The sequence below is a fragment of the Dendropsophus ebraccatus genome, chromosome 7 (assembly GCF_027789765.1).
Source record: "Dendropsophus ebraccatus isolate aDenEbr1 chromosome 7, aDenEbr1.pat, whole genome shotgun sequence".
Taxonomy (NCBI): domain Eukaryota; kingdom Metazoa; phylum Chordata; class Amphibia; order Anura; family Hylidae; genus Dendropsophus; species Dendropsophus ebraccatus.
The window spans coordinates 137,718,692-137,741,202 of record NC_091460.1 but is presented as its reverse complement, the minus strand read 5'-3'; the positions used below and the strand labels follow the sequence as shown (position 1 = coordinate 137,741,202).

At 46.7% G+C, this 22,511-nt stretch overlaps 2 protein-coding genes across 3 annotated transcripts in view; one reads left to right on the top strand and one right to left on the bottom strand.

Annotated features, from left to right (window-relative positions):
* PLK4 (polo like kinase 4) overlaps positions 1–14,786 on the bottom strand; it is a 20,005-nt gene extending 5,219 nt beyond the window's left edge. The window contains exons 1-11 of one of the 2 annotated variants that reach the window (XM_069978586.1): positions 14,582–14,786; positions 12,539–12,634; positions 12,326–12,421; positions 12,130–12,244; positions 7,693–8,704; positions 5,655–5,755; positions 3,531–3,835; positions 3,325–3,429; positions 1,978–2,080; positions 910–1,059; positions 1–33 (exon numbers count right to left, since the gene is read on the bottom strand). The exon at positions 1–33 is cut by the window's left edge and continues 101 nt beyond it. In XM_069978586.1, coding sequence (XP_069834687.1) covers positions 1–33; positions 910–1,059; positions 1,978–2,080; positions 3,325–3,429; positions 3,531–3,835; positions 5,655–5,755; positions 7,693–8,704; positions 12,130–12,244; positions 12,326–12,421; positions 12,539–12,634; positions 14,582–14,611 — 2,146 coding nt within the window. In that variant the 5' untranslated portion in view covers positions 14,612–14,786. Of the gene's footprint in view, positions 34–909; positions 1,060–1,977; positions 2,081–3,324; positions 3,430–3,530; positions 3,836–5,654; positions 5,756–7,692; positions 8,705–12,129; positions 12,245–12,325; positions 12,422–12,538; positions 12,635–14,212; positions 14,526–14,581 lie in introns of those variants that run through there. The other variant, XM_069978585.1, reaches the window with a different exon arrangement.
* LOC138797855 (cilia- and flagella-associated protein 337-like) overlaps positions 14,240–22,511 on the top strand; it is a 45,878-nt gene continuing 37,606 nt past the window's right edge. The window contains exon 1 of the mRNA XM_069978587.1: positions 14,240–14,300. The gene's annotated coding sequence lies outside the window, so the exon portion shown is untranslated. The remainder of the gene's footprint in view (positions 14,301–22,511) is intronic.

The following is a 22,511-nucleotide window of genomic DNA, read 5'->3' as shown; positions in this document are numbered from 1 at the left end:
GAGTGAAGTCAACTGTCTTGTGAATTTTTGCTCCTAAAATAATAATAATACTTTATATGGTGATATACATTTGCTGGAACTACTTATGATGGACAATCTGCAGCATTTTACATCATTGGGACCTTTGCACTTTCATCCAGCAGCTGAGAATCCAATATATTTATAGATCTGACACCTGATTTTGACATGTCACTTTCGGCGGATAGCGGAATATGCCGGCCCATAGAATGGTGTCTATGGAGCCGGCAGAAAGGCGCGAGTTTATCCGCGAGAATTCCGTGGTGTGAACCCACCCTAAGAGTATATGTTGGGGCTGGGGGTGGGGTGATGATGGCCCTGGTATTACTCCCCTATCATCTGCTCATACTATGTGTGTATGTGTCCCACAGCACCGAGGAGGGAGGGAGGGAGGAGGTAGTTAGATGAACAGGCACCTCTCACCCTCCTTGCTCAGTGCCGTCCATTTGGGGAGCAAGTGTCTTTGCTCCCTAAAGTATTGCATAAACGTATTCAATCAATATAGTGTACTGTAACCACACTTACATTATATACAGTGCCATAGACTTCTACATATAGTACGCCCCCTGCTGGACACTCCATAGTAATTACAACTGATGTCACTTTTTTTTTAGGGAATCTGAACCCTGCTTGATCTACTAAATTAAGGGAAAGAGCAGTATATGTACATTAGGAATTTGTCTAACTTTCCATCAGTAATAACATATTAAAAATACGTTTTGGCCGGAGTTGTCCTATAAATACAATTTATTATCCTATTGGTTGTAACAAAAGTCTACAAGATTACAAATCTTTTGACCAATCATCATAAGATGAGCCCACCCACCACCTGTCACCTATCAAAACAAGTGAGAAATAGATACGTCGTACGCATTGACCCTACAGACTCACCATCATAGAAGCAGACCTCGACGTCAGCATTGGGGTAGTTCTCCATTAACATGCACTTTGCATATCTAGTGTAGTAGGTCACTTTAGGGGTTTTGGACCTTACAAGCTGGATGAACTTTGATGCATACTGGTATTTTTTCCAGAACTTTTCTGTTTAAAAAAAGAATAAAATTCCACTTAAGGTTAGTATATAGTAAATCACAGCAGCCTGAACTATTAATATTACTTCTGTATGATTTAAAGAGTCCGGTTATGTTTAAAGGGATTGTCCCTTTACAAGTCAAATAAAAAAAAGCATACTTACCTACCCTGATCCCCTGCCATTCAGATGGCTTCCCGTCATGTGTCGACAGTGCAGGAAATGCCCGCTCTTGCAGAGATGTAACATTTCTTGCAGAGTCAAATTCTCACAGACTAACTGAAGCCATTGGAGAGGCAGCAGATGAGGATAGATGAGTATGCTTTATTTTTATATCTTTTTTTTTTAAGTTTTAGTAATTTACTAAAAGGAAAATGAAGACCTTAAATATAACCCTAAGTATCAAAATATAAAAAAAATACCATAAGATAAAATTCCTTCCTCTAATTGCTGCTTTAATTTAGGTTGCAGGATGTTAATGGCCCACTCCGGAGGTTACTAGTCTCATAGTATCAAGTGTGTTAAAGATTCCTGAACAGCTAGCCACATATCTGGTATAGACTCCATGCTAAACTCAGTCTTGGTGGAGTAGCTCCCTAAGCTAGGGACTATTTTAAAGTATTCTTCAATTAGACATGAGCGAAGCAAATAGTTTTGTTAGTTTTGTTAGCTCTGAACAGTCTGTTGCTTTTGAAGTCCACTCCGCATGCCTGGAAAAGCTGGATCCAGACCTGGGAAACTTCTCCCAGGACTAGATGAAGCTTTTCTAGGCACCTGGAGTTGAATGGACTTGAAAGGCAGCCGGGCGTATAAGCAGATTGCTAAGCTAAATAAGCGATTTGCTTTGTATGGGCTGTAAATTTGCTCATCTCTATTAGGTCTGAGTGGGTCACCCACTCAGACCTGTGCAACATAACAGATCCTATTACCTGGTAAACTGTCAAACGTGTAACTTAGCATGTTCTCAGGGGGAGATGGAGGCCGATCAACCAAAGGAAACCCCTTGCCTTCATTTGGATGATAAATATAAACCTATTAAAAAAAAGTAAAAAAAAATAAAATTAAAAATTAAAAGAAAAAAGTGGACAGACATGTTTCCAATAATCAGTTAGGAAAAAAAAAAAAATTCTAGAAATTATAATACATGGATATATAAAACATCTCAACCAAACTGAGACATGTGGTTTATTTGAGAAGTATTATCATCATGGCATCAGATGCGGATCCACAAGTGTGGATTGATTCATACAATAAAGCATACGTCATAAGATCATGGGGCAATACATTATAGACATTACCATTTAGCAGGGGTAAGGGAACCTTGGCCCTCCATCTGTTGCAAAACTACAACTCCCATCTGTTTCAATCATTTTTATTGAAATTTATATTATAGTAAAAACAATATAAGTGTCAGATAAAGAAAATAAGAACAAGAAATAAAGTTAACAAGCAATTTCCAATAAATGAATATACATCTATACATGTACATCACTTTACATAGTTTGGAATGGAAGTATTACAATATGCATTGATGTTAGATGCACTAAGGGGAAGTCATATATGAGTAAACTTAGTAATAACTTCAACAATAAAACAGTATAGTATAACAAGCATCATCTCTCTGGGGAGATCTAGATTAGTGTTAACGATACAAGAGGATAAGTAAAGTAGTATCTGATAATAGACTCAATTAGTAAAGTACTGACTTTGTTTCCATGGGTACTAAATGTTCCTAAATTTGCCAATTGTATGGTTCCCATAAGCTAGGACCTCTTCATAAGCATATGTTGTGTTAATTAGTTGGCATACTTCTTTTAAGGTTGGAATATCTGACGATTTCCAGTAACTAGATAGTACTAGTTTGGATTTAACTAGGAGCTTAGTTGTTAAAATACGAAAAATTGGAGGGATTTCTTAAATTCCCAATAATAGGAGTATCAATTGTGGCGTATGGGGATGCCAGTAACTGTCTCGATCATGTGTATGATGGAGTGCCAGTAGTTAGATATATGAGGGCACGACCACAGTAAATGTAGTAGAGATCCTACTAGGTTACAGCCTGACCAGCATCTATCAGTAGAAGATGGATATATTTGGTGTATTTGTACTATTGTAGTCTAGTTTTTGTTATAGCTTCTATGTGATTTATACACAGTAAGGCCTTAACTTTGGCTGTCCAGGCATGATGGGAGTTTTAGTTTTGTAACAGCTGGGGAGCCAAGGTTCCTTCTCCTGTTATATAGGGGGGGGGGAGGGAAGGTACAGATAACACCTACCAAATCTCCATCACCGGATATACGCAAGACCTCCTTGACTCGTTCCTGCGAGTTTTGCTCTTTCAGAAATTCCATGCAAACTTCTCCGGAGTCCAAGATGCTCACCTGCCAAAAGAAAAACGCACTGGTCACGTGTGCACAGGAGCGGAAAGTACCAGGTAGGGCTGATTGCGGATCTGCTCAGATCAGCGGCTGACGGTACGTACCACAGCGTTCTTGGTCTTCTGTCTGATTGGCTTCAGTCTTTCCGAATTCAGAGGAGGAATGACGCCCCTCAGGGAGCGATAGCCTGCGGCTTGTTGAGGTATCTTTTTACTGTGTGGATTTTCTTCAGGGACTGGAAAGGTCCTCATTCCTTTGTGTGCGCAGTCAAGGGAAGAGTCGGTGAGTTTTTTCGTCTTCACGTCGTTCCAGTTGTACACGGGGGTCTCCTGCTGCGTGGCTGCTTGGCCGTAGTAATTTGCAGCGGAGTTGCTTATACTGCTGGCATCCTGAGAAGTGTGAACTTGACCTGGAAATGGAAGAAAGCGTGTACAAATAACCAGTTACAAATAACCAGTTAAGACGTGTGATGCACGTCCATGAATGTTTCAGTGGCTCCTGCCCACTCCATAATAGTGCAATGTAATGGTGTGTTTACAGACAGATTTATCTGACAGATCTTTGAAGCCAAAGCCAGGAACAGTCTATAAACTGAGAACAGGTCATAAGGGAAAGATTGAGATTGCTCCTGTTTTCAAATCCACTCCTGGCTTTGGCTTAACAAATCTGTCAGATAAATCTGTGTAAACGCACCATAACAAGCCCCTGAGCCGGCTGGTGACCCACTTGATCGGTCCTGGCATTAGGAAGCCTCAAGCAGATAGGACAGCACCAGCAATAGATCACTGCCAAGAGTGTGTTAGGTATTTCCCATTTTGTACCCCAACCCTCAGCTTTTTTATATATAAAAATATTTATATAACATCCAACCATTTTTAGCTTTAGTTTTTATGTATGTATCTCTCATATTGCAAGAATTAAAGGGGTACTCTGGCAAAAATCTTTTATCTTTCAAATCAACTTCAGAAAGTTATATAGATTTGTAATTTATAATTTACTTCTATTTAAAGATCTCAAGTCCTCCAGTACTTATCAGCTGCTGGTTGTCTTGCAGGAAGTGGTGTATTCTCTCCAGTCTGACACAGTGCTCTCTGCTGCCACCTCTGTCCATGGCAGGAACTGTCCACAGCAGTAGCAAATCCCCATAGAAAACCTCTGATGCTGTGGGGCAGTTCCTGTTATGGACAGAGATGGCAGCAGAGAGCACTGTGTTAGAGAAGAGAAAACACCACTTCCTGCAGGACATACAGCAGCTCATAAGTATGGTAAGACTTGGAATGGCTTTAAGGATCTTTCTAGTGTTGCCCAACTAGAATTGTCTGCTTAACCAGTCACTGACTGAGGCGGGACATCTCTGGGGCCAGTGATTGGCTGAGCACGCAGCTCCTGTGGTGTTCACATGTCACATGAAGCAGTGGTGAGGAGGAGTAACTGGGGACAGTAAGAACAGTAGCTGTAGGGGATAGGGGCAATTAAGTTTGTTTATTTAATTTTATTTTTTTTACAATACAATCCAAGCTAAAAGATAAATAAACTCTCCCCTTACGGCCCTATTCCACGGAACGATAATCGGCCAATATCGACCGGTACGGCCGATAATGGTCCCGTGGAATAGAAGGCAACGATCAGCCGACATCGTTCATGTCGCCTGATTATTGCGTCGTTTGTCTTTCAAACATGTTGAAAGACAAATGACTCAAACAGCAACGATCGTCTGCTGTCACTCCGTGGAATAGGAGCGGTGGCAGCAGACCGCTGCTGTATGCTATGGGCTGCCCGGATGATCTAGCGATCACCCTGGCAGCCCCCCTGGACTCACCCACTCGCTGCCGCCACATGGAATAGCGGGGAGCGAGGAGCAAACGAGCACTAATAGCGCTTGTTTGCTCCTCACTGTCGGCCCGTGGAATAGGCTTTAGGGCCAGTTTCTAAACTTGAGGAATTCCGTGGCGAAACTCTCAGCACAGAATCCCGCCAGCCTCCATGTCAATACAGGCAGTCTATGGGAGGGCTCGCGTCTCCTCTCTCCGGGCAGAAGAATTGACATGTCAATTCTTCCAAGCAGAGAGGTGTGCAAGCCCTCCCATAGACTGCCTGTATTGACACGGAGGCTGGTGGAATTCTGCCAGTTTTACTCCATGTGAACTGGCCCTTAGACAATCTCTTTAAAGAATAAAACATTGGATAACATTAAGCACATTCTGAAGGATTCCACAATGTACACGTACCATTTAGCTGCATGGCTCCAAACCATTGTTGCACAGTGTCAGCTTGGCCCCTGTCATCAGACCTGACGCCTGAGAGCTTTGGAGGACAGAAAAATTCAGACCTTGAATATGACCAAAAAAAAAAAAAGAAAAAAAAAGTCAAAAACACGAGAAAAGGATAAAATACAAGATGCATATGTATAGCGTTGTAAAAAAACACTGATCCCCGACTTCTACTAGAGGGATCTGTGCCGCGATCCGCCAGCGCACTAGGATATCTCCTATTTTTTCGTAAAGTGGAACGCGCCATGGATTGTGTGAATAGGCTAATAGGATTTAATGTCCCCAATAATTGTACATGGTGGCGGACAATTTTCTTTCTGCGAAAATCTTTTTCTTTCAAACCAATAGAAGTAAATTACAAATCTATATAACTTTATGAAATCAGTTGATTTAAAAGAAAAAGATTTTCCCTGGATAAATTAGGCGCCTGATCGAAAAGTACTCTAGAGAGAAATTCTTCAGATAGCCCAGACATCAATAACACTGCACATAATAAGTCCCCCCCCCCCCTCACCTATTTATGCTAGAAAGTAAGGGCAGGACCGGGATTTGTCGGTTTCTGACCCAAACAACGTACACGGTATAGCCCTATATCACAAGTCCGAAATCCTGTAAACACTATAAAAGACAACTCCTTGCTCTACATGGCAATAACTGGGCTCCAACGTACCAGGTAATTTAAAAAATGATAATCACTTCTATTATAATAAAACAGACACAATTCTCTCTCTATACAAAGTGACCAAGCATTCCTTCTTTACCTTCCCAATCCGGCCGTACACCATACAGTCATGTTGCTGGAAGAAACTGCACATCTATCTAAGGTCTGGTTTTACAGCACAGACATCTCCTTATGACAGGGACAGTAGTGTAATACCCCAGGGCTCTACCAGCCATCTGCAGAAGATACCTACTAATAGTCCACAGGGGACACTGAATACTCCCCCACTGCCAGCATGTCATGATAATTACATCACAACACAAAGGGAGCATCACCCTACCTCTACATGAAGTGCACTATTCACTAACGGAAGATCATCATTTAGGTTTTGTTTTTGTTACATGGACAACAGTAGTGGGAAAAATGCCAAAAACTGCAATTATGCTTCTAAGTGACTACCACTAAGCAGCAGAGAAGCCATACATTCAGAGGTTCCTAACTGTGTTTGGAAAATCAATGTAAATGACAAGGCCTCCTTGATATACATAGTATTTTAGTTTGTGTTAGACAATAGTCCCCAAAAGACAATCACTAGAACAGGCAGGAAGAAGAGCTTTGCTAAGCACCTCTCTCCTGAATACATAGGACAGCCTCTATAGACTTTTCACAGAATCCATCTCCTGTAGTAAGGGTAGGGAACGTTGGCACTTCAACTCTCTTAGTTGAGCTCCTCTTCTCACTTGTTCTAATAATCGGTGGGGTCTCAGTACCCGACCGACCAAAACATTTGACACGTCTCTATGACAGTGACCTAAAAACCGTGTGTTCTAAGCCGACCCGAGCCCTAATTGGGGCAGTGATGCAATGACAGAACTGAAAGTGTATATACAGTCACTTTGCAAAAACACAGTTCAATGTTAGGCTGGGTTCACACACTGCTTTTTTTTCTCCATTAGTTTTTGCAAAAAACGGATGGAAAAACAGATGCATTTGTGTGCATCTGTTTCTCCACTGAGTTCCATTAAAAAAAAAAAACATTTTTTTTTAAACAGACAAAAAAGGTACAAACGCAAATGCATAAACCATAGTGACAAAAAACGTAGTGTGAACCCAGCCTTAGAATCATAATAAAAAAGAAAAAAAAAATAATAATAATCTTTCACTGGTTCTTCACTAAAAGGTTCAATACAAGACAACCTGGCATAGCGTGCTGCCCTGGCACACTATTATTGCTCTTCTAATTGTTAACATGTTACTTTATGCAACATTTTATATTACGTTGAATATTTTTTTGAACTTTACTAATAAAACTTAAACGGATTGTTCTTTACTTACGGAGTCTTCTCTTTGACTGGGGGAGAGGTAAGTCTATCCAGAGAGCCATGGGCGGCTTTGTCTGTGAATAAGTGAGGAATCTCTCCATAACTGTTGGCAGGAGAAGAAGCGGAGGTCCTGTACCCGGGCTTATTCAGCGTCTCCACAGAGTGACATCTGTCCACAAAGCTGTTAGGTTTGCTATGCGTCTGACTACGAGAGGCGCCTGTTCTGTCAGAAGAGTGAGCCCTTCGGAGGTAGCGGGAATGTGGCCGATCTTCACTGACCACGGCCTTCCTCCCCCTCCTCTCCGAAGAGTCATTTTCCCCTCTCTGACCGTGGTGGAAGCTTCCACTGTCCATGGTTAAAACCTCGTTCTGTTGTCTGTCCGTGAACTGAAAGACATTCATCTTGTTGGGAAGCGGCGGTCCGGACAAGATCCTTTTCTCCTGTAAGCGCCCACTAACACTAACCCCAGAGGAGCCGGTGTATCCTGTAGAGATGGTAGCATGGCCGCTGTCGATGGAGTCCTCCACGGCTCCCATATCATCACAGGTGGAGGAGGAATATCCAGTCATGAATGGGTGGTCCAGCACAGAGGAAAGACTCAGCCGATCGGCAGGATTTTTGCGTAACAGCTGGAAAATCAGATCCTTGGCCTCCCTGGACATAAAACTGGGCATCTCATAGTCTGCCAGTACTATCTTATTCAAAGTGTTCTTCACCGTGTCTGTGTCAAAAGGAGGTTTCCCCACCAGAAACGTATACAACATGCAACCCAGGGACCACACGTCAGACTCCAGCCCGTGGGCGCTCCGGGTGGCGATCTCAGGAGCTATGTAGTTTGGCGTGCCGCACATGGTGAAGTGCTTTTCATTCGGCAATTTCAGCTGAGCCGCTAGTCCGAAGTCTGCGATCTTAATATTCATGTCGCTGGAGAGAAGAAGGTTGGAAAGGGTGAGATCCCGGTGCAGAATGCCGTGAGAATGAAGATACAGCATCCCCTTCACTATCTGCTCCATGAAATGGCGAGCTGCGGAGAAAGGAGGAAGAGAGGACAATGTATGAGTAACCAATACTGCTCTACTACTAACACCCCCAATACTGCTCTACTACTACTACTACCCCCAATACTGCTCTACTACTACTACCACCCCCAATACTGCTCTACTACTACTACTACTACTACTACCACCCCCAATACTGCTCTACTACTACTACCACCCCCAATACTGCTGCTGCTGCTACTACTACTACTACTACCCCCAATACTGCTCTACTACTACTACAACTACCCCCAATACTGCTCTACTACTACTACTCCCCCCAATACTGCTCTACTACTACTACTATCCCAATACTGCTCTACTACTACCCCAATACTGCTCTACTACTACTACTACCCAAATACTGCTCTACTACCCCAATACTGCTCTACTACTACTACTACCCCAATACTGCTCTACTACTACTACTACCCCAATACTGCTCTACTACTACTACTACCAATACTGCTCTACTACTACTACTACCCCAATACTGCTCTACTACTACTACTACCCCAATACTGCTCTACTACTACTACTACTACCCCAATACTGCTCTACTACTACTACTACCAATACTGCTCTACTACTACTACTACTACCAATACTGCTCTACTACTACTACTACCCCAATACTGCTCTACTACTACTACTACCCCAATACTGCTCTACTACTACTACCCCAATACTGCTCTACTACTACTACTACTACTACCCCAATACTGCTCTACTACTACTACTACCAATACTGCTCTACTACTACTACTACCAATACTGCTCTACTACTACTACTACCCCCAATACTGCTCTACTACTACTACTACCCCCAATACTGCTCTACTACTAACACCCCAATACTGCTCTACTACTACTACCCCCAATACTGCTCTACTACTACTACTACTACCCCCAATACTGCTCTACTACTACTACTACTACCCCCAATACTGCTCTACTACTACTACTACTACCCCCAATACTGCTCTACTACTACTACTACTACCCCCAATACTGCTCTACTACTACTACCACCCCCAATACTGCTCTACTACTAACACCCCAATACTGCTCTACTACTACTACTACTACTACCCCCAATACTGCTCTACTACTACTACTACCCCCAATACTGCTCTACTACTACTACTACTACCCCCAATACTGCTCTACTACTACTACTACTACTACTACTACCCCAATACTGCTCTACTACTACTACTACCAATACTGCTCTACTACTACTACTACTACCCCCAATACTGCTCTACTACTAACACCCCAATACTGCTCTACTACTACCACCCCCAATACTGCTCTACTACTAACACCCCAATACTGCTGCTGCTACTACCCCCAATACTGCTCTACTACTACTACCCCCAATACTGCTCTACTACTACTACTACTACCCCCAATACTGCTCTACTACTAACACCCCAATACTGCTCTACTACTACTACCCCCAATACTGCTCTACTACTACTACCACCCCCAATACTGCTCTACTACTACCACCCCAATACTGCTGCTGCTACTACTACCCCCAATACTGATGCTGCTACTACTACTACCACCCCCAATACTGCTCTACTACTACCACCACCCCCAATACTGCTCTACTACTAACACCCCAATACTGCTCTACTACTACTACCACCACCACCCCCAATACTGCTCTACTACTAACACCCCAATACTGCTCTACTACTACTACCACCCCCCCAATACTGCTCTACTACTACTACCACCCCCAATACTGCTCTACTACTAACACCCCAATACTGCTGCTGCTGCTACTACTACTACCCCCAATACTGCTCTACTACTAACACCCCAATACTGCTCTACTACTAACACCCCAATACTGCTCTACTACCCCCAATACTGCTCTACTACCAACACCCCAATACTGCTCTACTACTAACACCCCAATACTGCTCTACTACTAACACCCAAATACTGCTGCTGCTACTACTAACACCCAAATACTGCTGCTGCTACTACTACCACCCCAATACTGCTCTACTACTACTAACACCCTAATACTGCTGCAGCTACTACTACCCCAATACTGCTCTACTACTACTACCCCCAATACTGCTCTACTACTACTACCCCCAATACTGCTCTACTACTAACACCCCAATACTGCTCTACTACTAACACCCCAATACTGATGCTGCTACTACTACCCCCAATACTGCTCTACTACTAACACCCCAATACTGCTCTACTACTAACACCCAAATACTGCTGCTGCTTCTACTAACACCCAAATACTGCTGCTGCTACTACTAACACCCAAATACTGCTCTACTACTACTAACACCCCAATACTGCTGCAGCTACTACTACCCCAATACTGCTCTACTACTACTACCCCCAATACTGCTCTACTACTACTACCCCCAATACTGCTCTACTACTAACACCCCAATACTGCTGCTGCTGCTACTACTACCACCCCAATACTGCTCTACTACTACTACTACTACCCCCAATACTGCTCTACTACTAACACCCCAATACTGCTCTACTACTACCCACAATACTGCTCTACTACTACTACCCCAATACTGCTGCTACTACCACCCCAATACTTCTCTACTACTACTACCACCACCACCCCCAATACTGCTCTACTACTACTACTACCCCCAATACTGCTGCTGCTATTACTACCACCCCAATACTGCTCTACAACTACTACTACTACCACCACCCCCAATACTGCTCTACTACTACTACTACTACCACCCCAGTACTGCTCTACTACTACTACTACCACCCCAGTACTGCTCTACTACTACTACCACCCCAGTACTGCTCTACTACTACTACTACTACTACCACCCCAGTACTGCTCTACTACTACTACCCCCAATACTCCACCACTACCCCAATACTGCTCTACTACTACTCCCACTACCATTGCTACTATTATCCCCACTCCTGATACTACTACTACTTCCAAAACTGCTACTCCCCTTATCTACTACTACACCCCTCATCTTCTATGCTTCTACTGTTACTACACCCCTTAACCACTATGCCTCTACAACACCCTTCATAATTAGCAAATAAATAAATAAAATTTTAAAAAAAAATTGAGATTTCTTCAATCTACAAAACTTGTACAAAGCGGAATCTCTACCTACCATAAATTCTCTTTCTTGTAGTCCAAAGCAGCAGCAAATAACGGGCAGTTGCCTAGTTTGTGCTGCTGCTTTGGACTACAGGAAAAAGAATTAACAGTGAGTAGAAATTCCACTTTCCCTTACGTCCTAAGCAGCAGCACATAATGGGTTAGTTTGTGCTGCTGCTTAGGACGTAAGGGAAAGGGTCACCTACTATACTGGATAGGATTCCGTATACTGTGTAGCTGTAGTAACATGCGCCGCTTTCCACTCACCTTCCTTTTCAGTAAATGGTTTCTTCCTGTTCTTTAAGTATCGGTTCATTTCCCCATTGTGACACATCTCTAATATCAGGTAGACGTAATTGTTGTCTTCAAAATAGTTGTAAAGCTAAGGAGATAAATCAAAAGTGGGTGAGAAGCTATATAGAAAGGATATCCAATAACCGCCCCATAGTCGGTGAGCTCGTACCTCCAGGATAGACGGATGCTTCAGCTGGCAGTGGATCTCCACCTCATTGCGCACCCTCTGCACCATGCCCACCCGTTGCATTGCTTTTTTGTCTATCTAAATGCACAGAGAGCATAACAGAGAATGGGTGAGACGGGTACCGGTCATATAATAGATAGTAGTAATATAATAGAGAGCATGCCCGCCGTATTACCGGATTCCTATGGCACTTACCATTTTGATAGCAACCTCGATGCCAGTGTTGATGGACTGCGCCCTGTAAACGCAGGCAAAAGAGCCTTTTCCCAGGAGGTTGAGGACCTTGAAGTCCTAAAGAGAGAAGAAGAGAGGGGATTAGTCATGGAATACAGAGGGGGGGGGGGGGGGGGGTGGGGGAATCAGGGTGACGCCGGTCCCCGGGCACCGCAGGGATCAGGGTGACGCCGGTCCCCCGGCACCGCAGGGATCAGGGTGACGCCGGTCCCCCGGCACCGCAGGGATCAGGGTGACGCCGGTCCCCGGGCACCGCAGGGATCAGGGTGACGCCGGTCCCCGGGCACCGCAGGGATCAGGGTGACGCCGGTCCCCGGGCACCGCAGGGATCAGGGTGACGCCGGTCCCCGGGCACCGCAGGGATCAGGGTGACGCCGGTCCCCGGGCACCGCAGGGATCAGGGTGACGCCGGTCCCCGGGCACCGCAGGGATCAGGGTGACGCCGGTCCCCGGGCACCGCAGGGATCAGGGTGACGCCGGTCCCCGGGCACCGCAGGGATCAGGGTGACGCCGGTCCCCGGGCACCGCAGGGATCAGGGTGACGCCGGTCCCCGGGCACCGCAGGGATCAGGGTGACGCCGGTCCCCGGGCACCGCAGGGATCAGGGTGACGCCGGTCCCCGGGCACCGCAGGGATCAGGGTGACGCCGGTCCCCGGGCACCGCAGGGATCAGGGTGACGCCGGTCCCCGGGCACCGCAGGGATCAGGGTGACGCCGGTCCCCGGGCACCGCAGGGATCAGGGTGACGCCGGTCCCCGGGCACCGCAGGGATCAGGGTGACGCCGGTCCCCGGGCACCGCAGGGATCAGGGTGACGCCGGTCCCCGGGCACCGCAGGGATCAGGGTGACGCCGGTCCCCGGGCACCGCAGGGATCAGGGTGACGCCGGTCCCCGGGCACCGCAGGGATCAGGGTGACGCCGGTCCCCGGGCACCGCAGGGATCAGGGTGACGCCGGTCCCCGGGCACCGCAGGGATCAGGGTGACGCCGGTCCCCGGGCACCGCAGGGATCAGGGTGACGCCGGTCCCCGGGCACCGCAGGGATCAGGGTGACGCCGGTCCCCGGGCACCGCAGGGATCAGGGTGACGCCGGTCCCCGGGCACCGCAGGGATCAGGGTGACGCCGGTCCCCGGGCACCGCAGGGATCAGGGTGACGCCGGTCCCCGGGCACCGCAGGGATCAGGGTGACGCCGGTCCCCGGGCACCGCAGGGATCAGGGTGACGCCGGTCCCCGGGCACCGCAGGGATCAGGGTGACGCCGGTCCCCGGGCACCGCAGGGATCAGGGTGACGCCGGTCCCCGGGCACCGTAGGGATCAGGGTGACGCCGGTCCCCGGGCACCGTACGGATCAGGGTGAGTGTCCCCCGCACCGTAGGGATCAGGGTGAGTGTCCCCCGCACTGTAGGGATCAGGGTGAGTGTCCCCCCGCACTGTAGGGATCAGGGTGAGTGTCCCCCCGCACTGTAGGGATCAGGGTGAGTGTCCCCCGCACTGTAGGGATCAGGGTGAGTGTCCCCCCGCACTGTAGGGATCAGGGTGAGTGTCCCCCGCACTGTAGGGATCAGGGTGAGTGTCCCCCGCACTGTCCCCGCTGTCCCCGGTCACTGCCCTCTGATTCGCCCCCTGCCCGGTACCTCGATGCTGTTCTCGCCCTGTAGCAGCGGTTTGCAGCCCCCCGCCGCCGGCTTCTCGTCTCCGCCATCGGGGTCCCGGTCCCGGGAGGTGAGGTTGGGGAAGAGGAAGGTGAGGACCTTCTCCAGCATGGTGCGCACCGGGCAGCGGACAGGACACTATGAGCAGCGGCCCCCGGCTCCTCCGCACATCCCGGCTCGGTTCCCGCTGTGACAACTGACAGCACAGCCACAACATGACAACAAGTGGCAGCAACCACAACATGACAGCACCGGGGGGGAGGGGGGCAGCCCCGGGGGACGCCGCGGTAACTACAGCTGCTGGCACCATGGCAACCGGTCCGACCCCGCCGCAGCCCGCGCGCTCCCTACCTCTATCCGCCCTCCTATGCTGCTCGCCATGGTTGTGCTCCGCTCTGGCCCGGCTCATCCTCGCTGGATCACTGCAGCACCGGGACTGTACCGGCGATGTGGACGGGGACGGATGAGGCGCTCACAACCCGGTTCCATTCCCGCGACTCAAGTTGTTATTTTAAAAAATTCCGCCCGTTATAGTCACGTGACGCGACAGGGGTGACGTCAGCGGAAATGCCTGCGCGCCCCATCCTGTCTGTTTTCAATAAAGTTTTGTTCGCTGTCTCGAAGCTGCGGATTACAGCGGGGTACCTGCCAGTCTAAGGGCAACAAAACTACAGCTCCCATCATGCACAGGGCGTGGAGTGAGCGGTAGCTTAGGAAATACAGGGATAGAACCTGGTGATGTGTGAGACCGGGCCAGCAGGGGGCGCTGTGTGGAGATGGCAAGCACAATGAGCATGGGTGTAGAGATCTTAAAGGGGAACAACGGCAAAAAAATTTTTTCCTTCAAATCAACTGGCTTCAGAAAGTTATATAGATTTGTAATTTATTTCTATTTAAAAATGTCCAGTTTTCCATTACTTATCAGCTGCTGTATGTCCTGCAGGAAGTGGTGTATGACACAGTGCTCTCTGCTGCCACCTCTGTCCTTGTCAGGAACTGTCCAGAGCAGCAGCAAATCCCCATAGAAAATTTTATATCTATATAATATACCGAATGTTATTCCTGTTGTTTCTATATTCTTTGTTGACCCATATGTTAGCTTGTTGTACACACATGTTAACTTTACTGTTGGCACTAAAGTCAATGCTTATAGATTTTCTCTTTTGTAATATGTCCTTAAAAAACCTAATAAAAACATTGAACCAGAAAACCTCTCCTGCTCTCCAGACTGAAAAGAATACACCACTTCCTGCAGGGCATACAGCAGCTGATAAGAACTGGAAGACAAGATTTTTCTTAATTGAAATAAATTACAAATCTCTGGCACTTTCTTGCACCAGTTTATTTAAAAGCATTTTTTTTTAGTCCACTACCCCTTTAAGCGTTGTCAGTGCTACACAGAGATGCAGTGACCTGGATTCCTACGTACGGAATGACTTTGGGGTTCCACTGATATTAAAAGTTGTGTTTAACCCTTTCAAAGCTGCCATACAGTTATATATGTAGCCGGTCAGGTAGGGGGGTATAGTGTAGTAACAGAAGCTATGGCTTGGTTGCTATCTGCAGCTCATGCACACTGCTGATGACTGACATCAGCTGTCATGCAGATGCCAGTCATTTAATAAAGAGGGGGCTGTCTGACAGGTGCCCACCCTGTCACACCTCCATGCCAGCCACCGATGGGTCGTCCTCGAATGATTTTATGTCAACAATGTGAGTCAGATCCCCTATGGGAGCCATTCCACCTCCTCACCTCACCCCATCTCTTTTCCTGCTTAATTCCCCACAGAATATTAGAACAGATGGCGTCTTAACCCATCGCTGCCCATCGGAAATACAGACTGTGATCTCCTCCTCATGCTCCTCATACTCTACAATGACATTCAACAACTGCATTGTTACTGTGATAATAAAGAAAAGCTTCATTAAAAAAGTCTCCTGGTATTAGGGTGTGTTCACACATACAGGATCACACACATCAGATTGAAAGCTGCAGATCCTGTACGTGTGATTGCACCCTTAGGCTGGGTTCACACTACGTATATTTCAGTCAGTATTGTGGTCCTCATATTGCAACCAAAACCAGGAGTGGATTGAAAACACAGAAAGGATCTGTCCACACAATGTTGAAATTGAGTGGATGGCCGCCATTTAATGGCAAATATTTGCTGTTATTTTAAAACAACGGCTGTTATATTGAAATAATGGCAGTTATTTACTGTTATATGGCGGCCATCCACTCAATTTCAACATTGTGTGGACAGAGCCTTTCTGTGTTTTCAATCCACTCCTGGTTTTGGTTGCAATATGAGGACCACAATACTGACTGAAATATACGTAGTGTGAACCCAGCCTTAAAGGGTTTTTTCACCAAAAATGTTTTTCTTTCAAATCAACTAGTGCCAGAGATTTGTAATTCACTTTTATTTAAAAAATTTCAAGTCTTCCAGTACTTATCAGCGGCTGTATGTCCTGCAGGAAGTGGTGTATTCTTTCCAGTTTAGAGAGCAGGAAAGGTTTTCTATGGGGATTTTGCTAATGTTCAGGACAGTCCCTGACATGGACAGAGGTGGCAGCAGAGAGCACTGTGTCAGACTGGACAGAAAACACCAGTTCTTGCAGGACATACAGCAGCTGATAAGTACTGGAAGTCTGGAGATTTTGTAATAGAAATAAATTACAAATCCCTGGGACTTTCTAGAACAAGTTGATTTAAAAGGGAAAAAAATGTGAACTACCCCTTTAAAAAGGAGCTTAAAGTGCCAGAACATTCCAGGGGAGCTGAGCCAAATGCTGTTGTTCGCTAAAAAAACAAAACAAAAAAAAAACAACGAAATTCCCATCAGTAGTTCCCGCCAAACAAAATCATTCACATGTAAAGTAAAAAATGGTAGAACAAATGCATGGGGAAAAAAAAAAAAAAAAGCCATGTGCCACATTGGTGGTTTCTTTTTTTTGGGGGGGGGCTAAAAAAACGGCATTAAAAAGTGTGTATGAGGGCGCCCTTAGAGTTGGGAAGTTTGAAATAAAATAAGCCTGGGTTCACACTACATTTTTTTCATCCATTAGCATTTCTGTGCATCCGTTTTTTCATTTACCTCCATTATAAAAAAGGGTCAAAACGCATCCTTTTTTTAACGTACACAAAAATGTGGCGATGTGTGCGTTTTCATCCGTCTTTTGTTTTTTTTTGTTACAATGGAAGTCAACAGAAAAAAGGATTAAATGTATGCACACACATGTAAAAAAACGGATGAAAAAAACGGATTGCAAAAAGGTAGTGTGAACCCAGCCTAAGGGCCCTATTACACAGGATGATTATTGTGTGGAAAATCTTTATATTTTTCAAGTTTAAACGATAATCGTTCTGTGTAATTGCAGGCAACGATCAAAAAATCGTTCATGTGTTGTTGACCGTTCATTTAGATCTGACCCTAAAATCATTGTTAAAGGGGTGGGCCTCTTAATAGTAAAATAGTTTAGTGTACAGTATTAGTAAGTGTAATCACTGTATATACTGACAGCAGCTCCTTGTGTACTCACTGTATATACTGACAGCAGCTCCTTGTGTACTCACTGTATATACTGACAGCAGCTCCTTGTGTACTCACTGTATATACTGACAGCAGCTCCTTGTGTACTCACTGTATATACTGACAGCAGCTCCCTGTGTACTCACTGTATATACTGACAGCAGCTCCCTGTGTACTCACTGTATATACTGACAGCAGCTCCCTGTGTACTCACTGTATATACTGACAGCAGCTCCCTGTGTACTCACTGTATATACTGACAGCAGCTCCTTGTGTACTCACTGTATATACTGGCAGCAGCTCCCTGTGTACTCACTGTATATACTGACAGCAGCTCCCTGTGTACTCACTGTATATACTGACAGCAGCTCCCTGTGTACTCACTGTATATACTGACAGCAGCTCCCTGTGTACTCACTGTATATACTGGCAGCAGCTCCCTGTGTACTCACTGTATATACTGACAGCAGCTCCCTGTGTACTCACTGTATATACTGACAGCAGCTCCCTGTGTACTCACTGTATATACTGACAGCAGCTCCTTGTGTACTCACTGTATATACTGGCAGCAGCTCCCTGTGTACTCACTGTATATACTGACAGCAGCTCCCTGTGTACTCACTGTATATACTGACAGCAGCTCCCTGTGTACTCACTGTATATACTGACAGCAGCTCCCTGTGTACTCACTGTATATACTGGCAGCAGCTCCCTGTGTACTCACTGTATATACTGACAGCAGCTCCCTGTGTACCTTATAGAACTAACATCAAGCTCCCCACCTCCAGGCTGGGCTGTCCTGCTCTGTGGTGAATTTGTCCATAAGATGGCTGACATGGTGAAGCATGTGACCATGCCCCGCCCCCTAAGTATCCTCCATAGGAATATACAGGCTCAGTGGTGGACACTGGGGGTGGAGCATGGTCACATGCTTCTCCATGTCGGCCATCTTATGGACAGACTCAACACAGAGCAGGACAGCCTGGAGGAGAGGGGGGTCTGATTTTAGCTCTATGAGGTACACAGGGCGCTGCTGTCAGTATATACAGTGAGTACACAGGAAGCTGCTGTCAGTATATACAGTGAGTACACAGGGAGCTGCTTTCAGTATATACAGTGAGTACAGGGAGCTGCTGCCAGTATATACAGTGAGTACACAGGAAGCTGCTGTCAGTATATACAGTGAGTACACAGGGAGCTGCTGTCAGTATATACAGTGAGTACACAGGAAGCTGCTGTCAGTATATACAGTGAGTACACAGGGAGCTGCTGTCAGTATATACAGTGAGTACACAGGGAGCTGCTGTCAGTATATACAGCGAGTACACAGGGAGCTGCTGTCAGTATATACAGCGAGTACACAGGGAGCTGCTGTCAGTATATACAGCGAGTACACAGGGAGCTCCTGTCAGTATATACAGCGAGTACACAGGGAGCTGCTGTCAGTATATACAGTGAGCACACAGGGAGCTGCTGTCAGTATATACAGTGAGTACACAGGGATCTGCTGCCAGTATATACAGTGAGTACACAGGGAGCTGCTGTCAGTATATACAGTGAGTACACAGGGATCTGCTGTCAGTATATACAGTGAGTACAGGGAGCTGCTGCCAGTATATACAGTGAGTACACAGGGAGCTGCTGTCAGTATATACAGTGAGTACACAGGGATCTGCTGTCAGTATATACAGTGAGTACAAAGAGAGCTGCTGTCAGTATATACATACAGTGAGTACACAGGGAGCTGCTGTCAGTATATACAGTGAGTACACAGGGAGCTGCTGTCAGTATATACAGTGAGTACACAGGGAGCTGCTGTCAGTATATACAGCGAGTACACAGGGAGCTGCTGTCAGTATATACAGTGAGCACACAGGGAGCTGCTGTCAGTATATACAGTGAGTACACAGGGATCTGCTGCCAGTATATACAGTGAGTACACAGGGAGCTGCTGTCAGTATATACAGTGAGTACACAGGGTTCTGCTGCCAGTATATACAGTGAGTACAGGGAGCTGCTGTCAGTATATACAGTGAGTACACAGGGAGCTGCTGCCAGTATATACAGTGAGTACACAGGGATCTGCTGTCAGTATATACAGTGAGTACACAGGGAGCTGCTGTCAGTATATACAGTGAGTACACAGGGAGCTACTGTCAGTATATACAGTGAGTACACAGGGAGCTGCTGTCAGTATATACAGTGAGCACACAGGGAGCTGCTGTCAGTATATACAGTGAGTGCACAGGGAGCTGCTGTCAGTATATACAGTTAGTACACAGGGAGCTGCTGTCAGTATATACAGTGAGTACACAGGGATCTGCTGTCAGTATATACAGTGAGCACACAGGGAGCTGCTGTCAGTATATACAGTGAGTACACAGGAAGCTGCTGTCAGTATATACAGTGAGTACACAGGGAGCTGCTGTCAGTATATACAGTGAGTACACAGAGAGCTGCTGTCAGTATATACAGTGAGTACACAGGGAGCTGCTGTCAGTATATACAGCGAGTACACAGGGAGCTGCTGTCAGTATATACAGTGAGTACACAGGGAGCTGCTGTCAGTATATACAGCGAGTACACAGGGAGCTGCTGTCAGTATATACAGTGAGTACACAGGGATCTGCTGCCAGTATATACAGTGAGTACACAGGGAGCTGCTGTCAGTATATACAGTGAGTACACAGGGTTCTGCTGCCAGTATATACAGTGAGTACAGGGAGCTGCTGTCAGTATATACAGTGAGTACACAGGGAGCTGCTGCCAGTATATACAGTGAGTACACAGGGATCTGCTGTCAGTATATACAGTGAGTACACAGGGAGCTGCTGTCAGTATATACAGTGAGTACACAGGGAGCTGCTGTCAGTATATACAGTGAGCACACAGGGAGCTGCTGTCAGTATATACAGTGAGTACACAGGGAGCTGCTGCCAGTATATACAGTGAGTACACAGGGATCTGCTGTCAGTATATACAGTGAGTACACAGGGAGCTACTGTCAGTATATACAGTGAGTACACAGGGAGCTGCTGTCAGTATATACAGTGAGCACACAGGGAGCTGCTGCCAGTATATACAGTGAGTACACAGGGATCTGCTGTCAGTATATACAGTGAGTACACAGGGAGCTACTGTCAGTATATACAGTGAGTACACAGGGAGCTGCTGTCAGTATATACAGTGAGCACACAGGGAGCTGCTGTCAGTATATACAGTGAGTACACAGGGAGCTGCTGTCAGTATATACAGTTAGTACACAGGGAGCTGCTGTCAGTATATACAGTGAGTACACAGGGATCTGCTGTCAGTATATACAGTGAGCACACAGGGAGCTGCTGTCAGTATATACAGTGAGTACACAGGGAGCTGCTGTCAGTATATACAGTGAGTACATAGGAAGCTGCTGTCAGTATATACAGTGAGTACACAGGGATCTGCTGTCAGTATATACAGTGAGTACACAGGGAGCTACTGTCAGTATATACAGTGAGTACACAGGGAGCTGCTGTCAGTATATACAGTGAGCACACAGGGAGCTGCTGTCAGTATATACAGTGAGTACAGGGAGCTGCTGTCAGTATATACAGTGAGTACACAGGGAGCTGCTGTCAGTATATACAGTGAGTACAGGGAGCTGCTGCCAGTATATACAGCGAGTACACAGGGAGCTGCTGTCAGTATATACAGTGAGTACACAGGGAGCTGCTGTCAGTATATACAGTGAGTACACAGGGAGCTGCTGTCAGTATATACAGTGAGTACACAGGGAGCTGCTGTCAGTATATACAGTGAGTACACAGGGAGCTGCTGTCAGTATATACAGTGAGTACACAGGGAGCTGCTGTCAGTATATACAGTGAGTACACAGGGAGCTGCTGTCAGTATATACAGTGAGTACACAGGGAGCTGCTGTCAGTATATACGCGGCCAGTGATTGGCTAAGCGGTCTGTCAGTGCAGTCAGGCCACTCTGGAGCTGATGTTGCGCCGCGGGACCCCGGGAGGAAGACGGAGCGGAGGAGAAGCCCTGCTAGGTAATGTATGCTGCAAGGGCTGCAAGGACATCAGTAACGATGTCCCTGCAGCCCTCGCTTAACGATCATCGGGGGCCGTGGAATAGGCCCAGTAAACAAGTGCCGATCTAGGAGATCAGCGCTCGTTTACATCGTTGATCGGGGCCCTTAACCCCTTAGCGACCCATGACGTATCTGATACGTCATGGTGCCGCACGGGGTGTTCAGAGAGGGGTCCCGCCGGGACCCCACTCTGAACGGCGCTGATCCCGGCTGACATGTGCAGCCGGGCAGTGCCTCTATTAGCCGACGCGGGTCCCATTGCGGCGCCGGCTAATTAAGCCTCTAAGTGCAGCTGTCAAACCTGACAGCTGCACTTAGATGCTGTGCTCTCCGTGCATCCCTGGTGTCTAGTGGGACGGATCTCCCCCCCGCGATGCGCTCGCGGGGGGAAGATCCGTTCTTCTGCCTGTGCCGGGCCTCAGCATCGGGATGACGCTGATCCCGACTCGGCAATAGATTGCTATGGCCTGCAGCAGGCCATAGCAATCTATGACCGATCTAATCGATCTTTGCTGTGTATATACACAGCATTGATCTCTATGAGAGATCAGTGCTGTCTATATACAAGTCCCCCAGGGCAGGGCCGTATTAACAACTGCTGCTGCCCTAGGCACTAAACCTGAAGACGCCCCATCTTCACGCACCGATTGGCCTTACCAGACCTGAC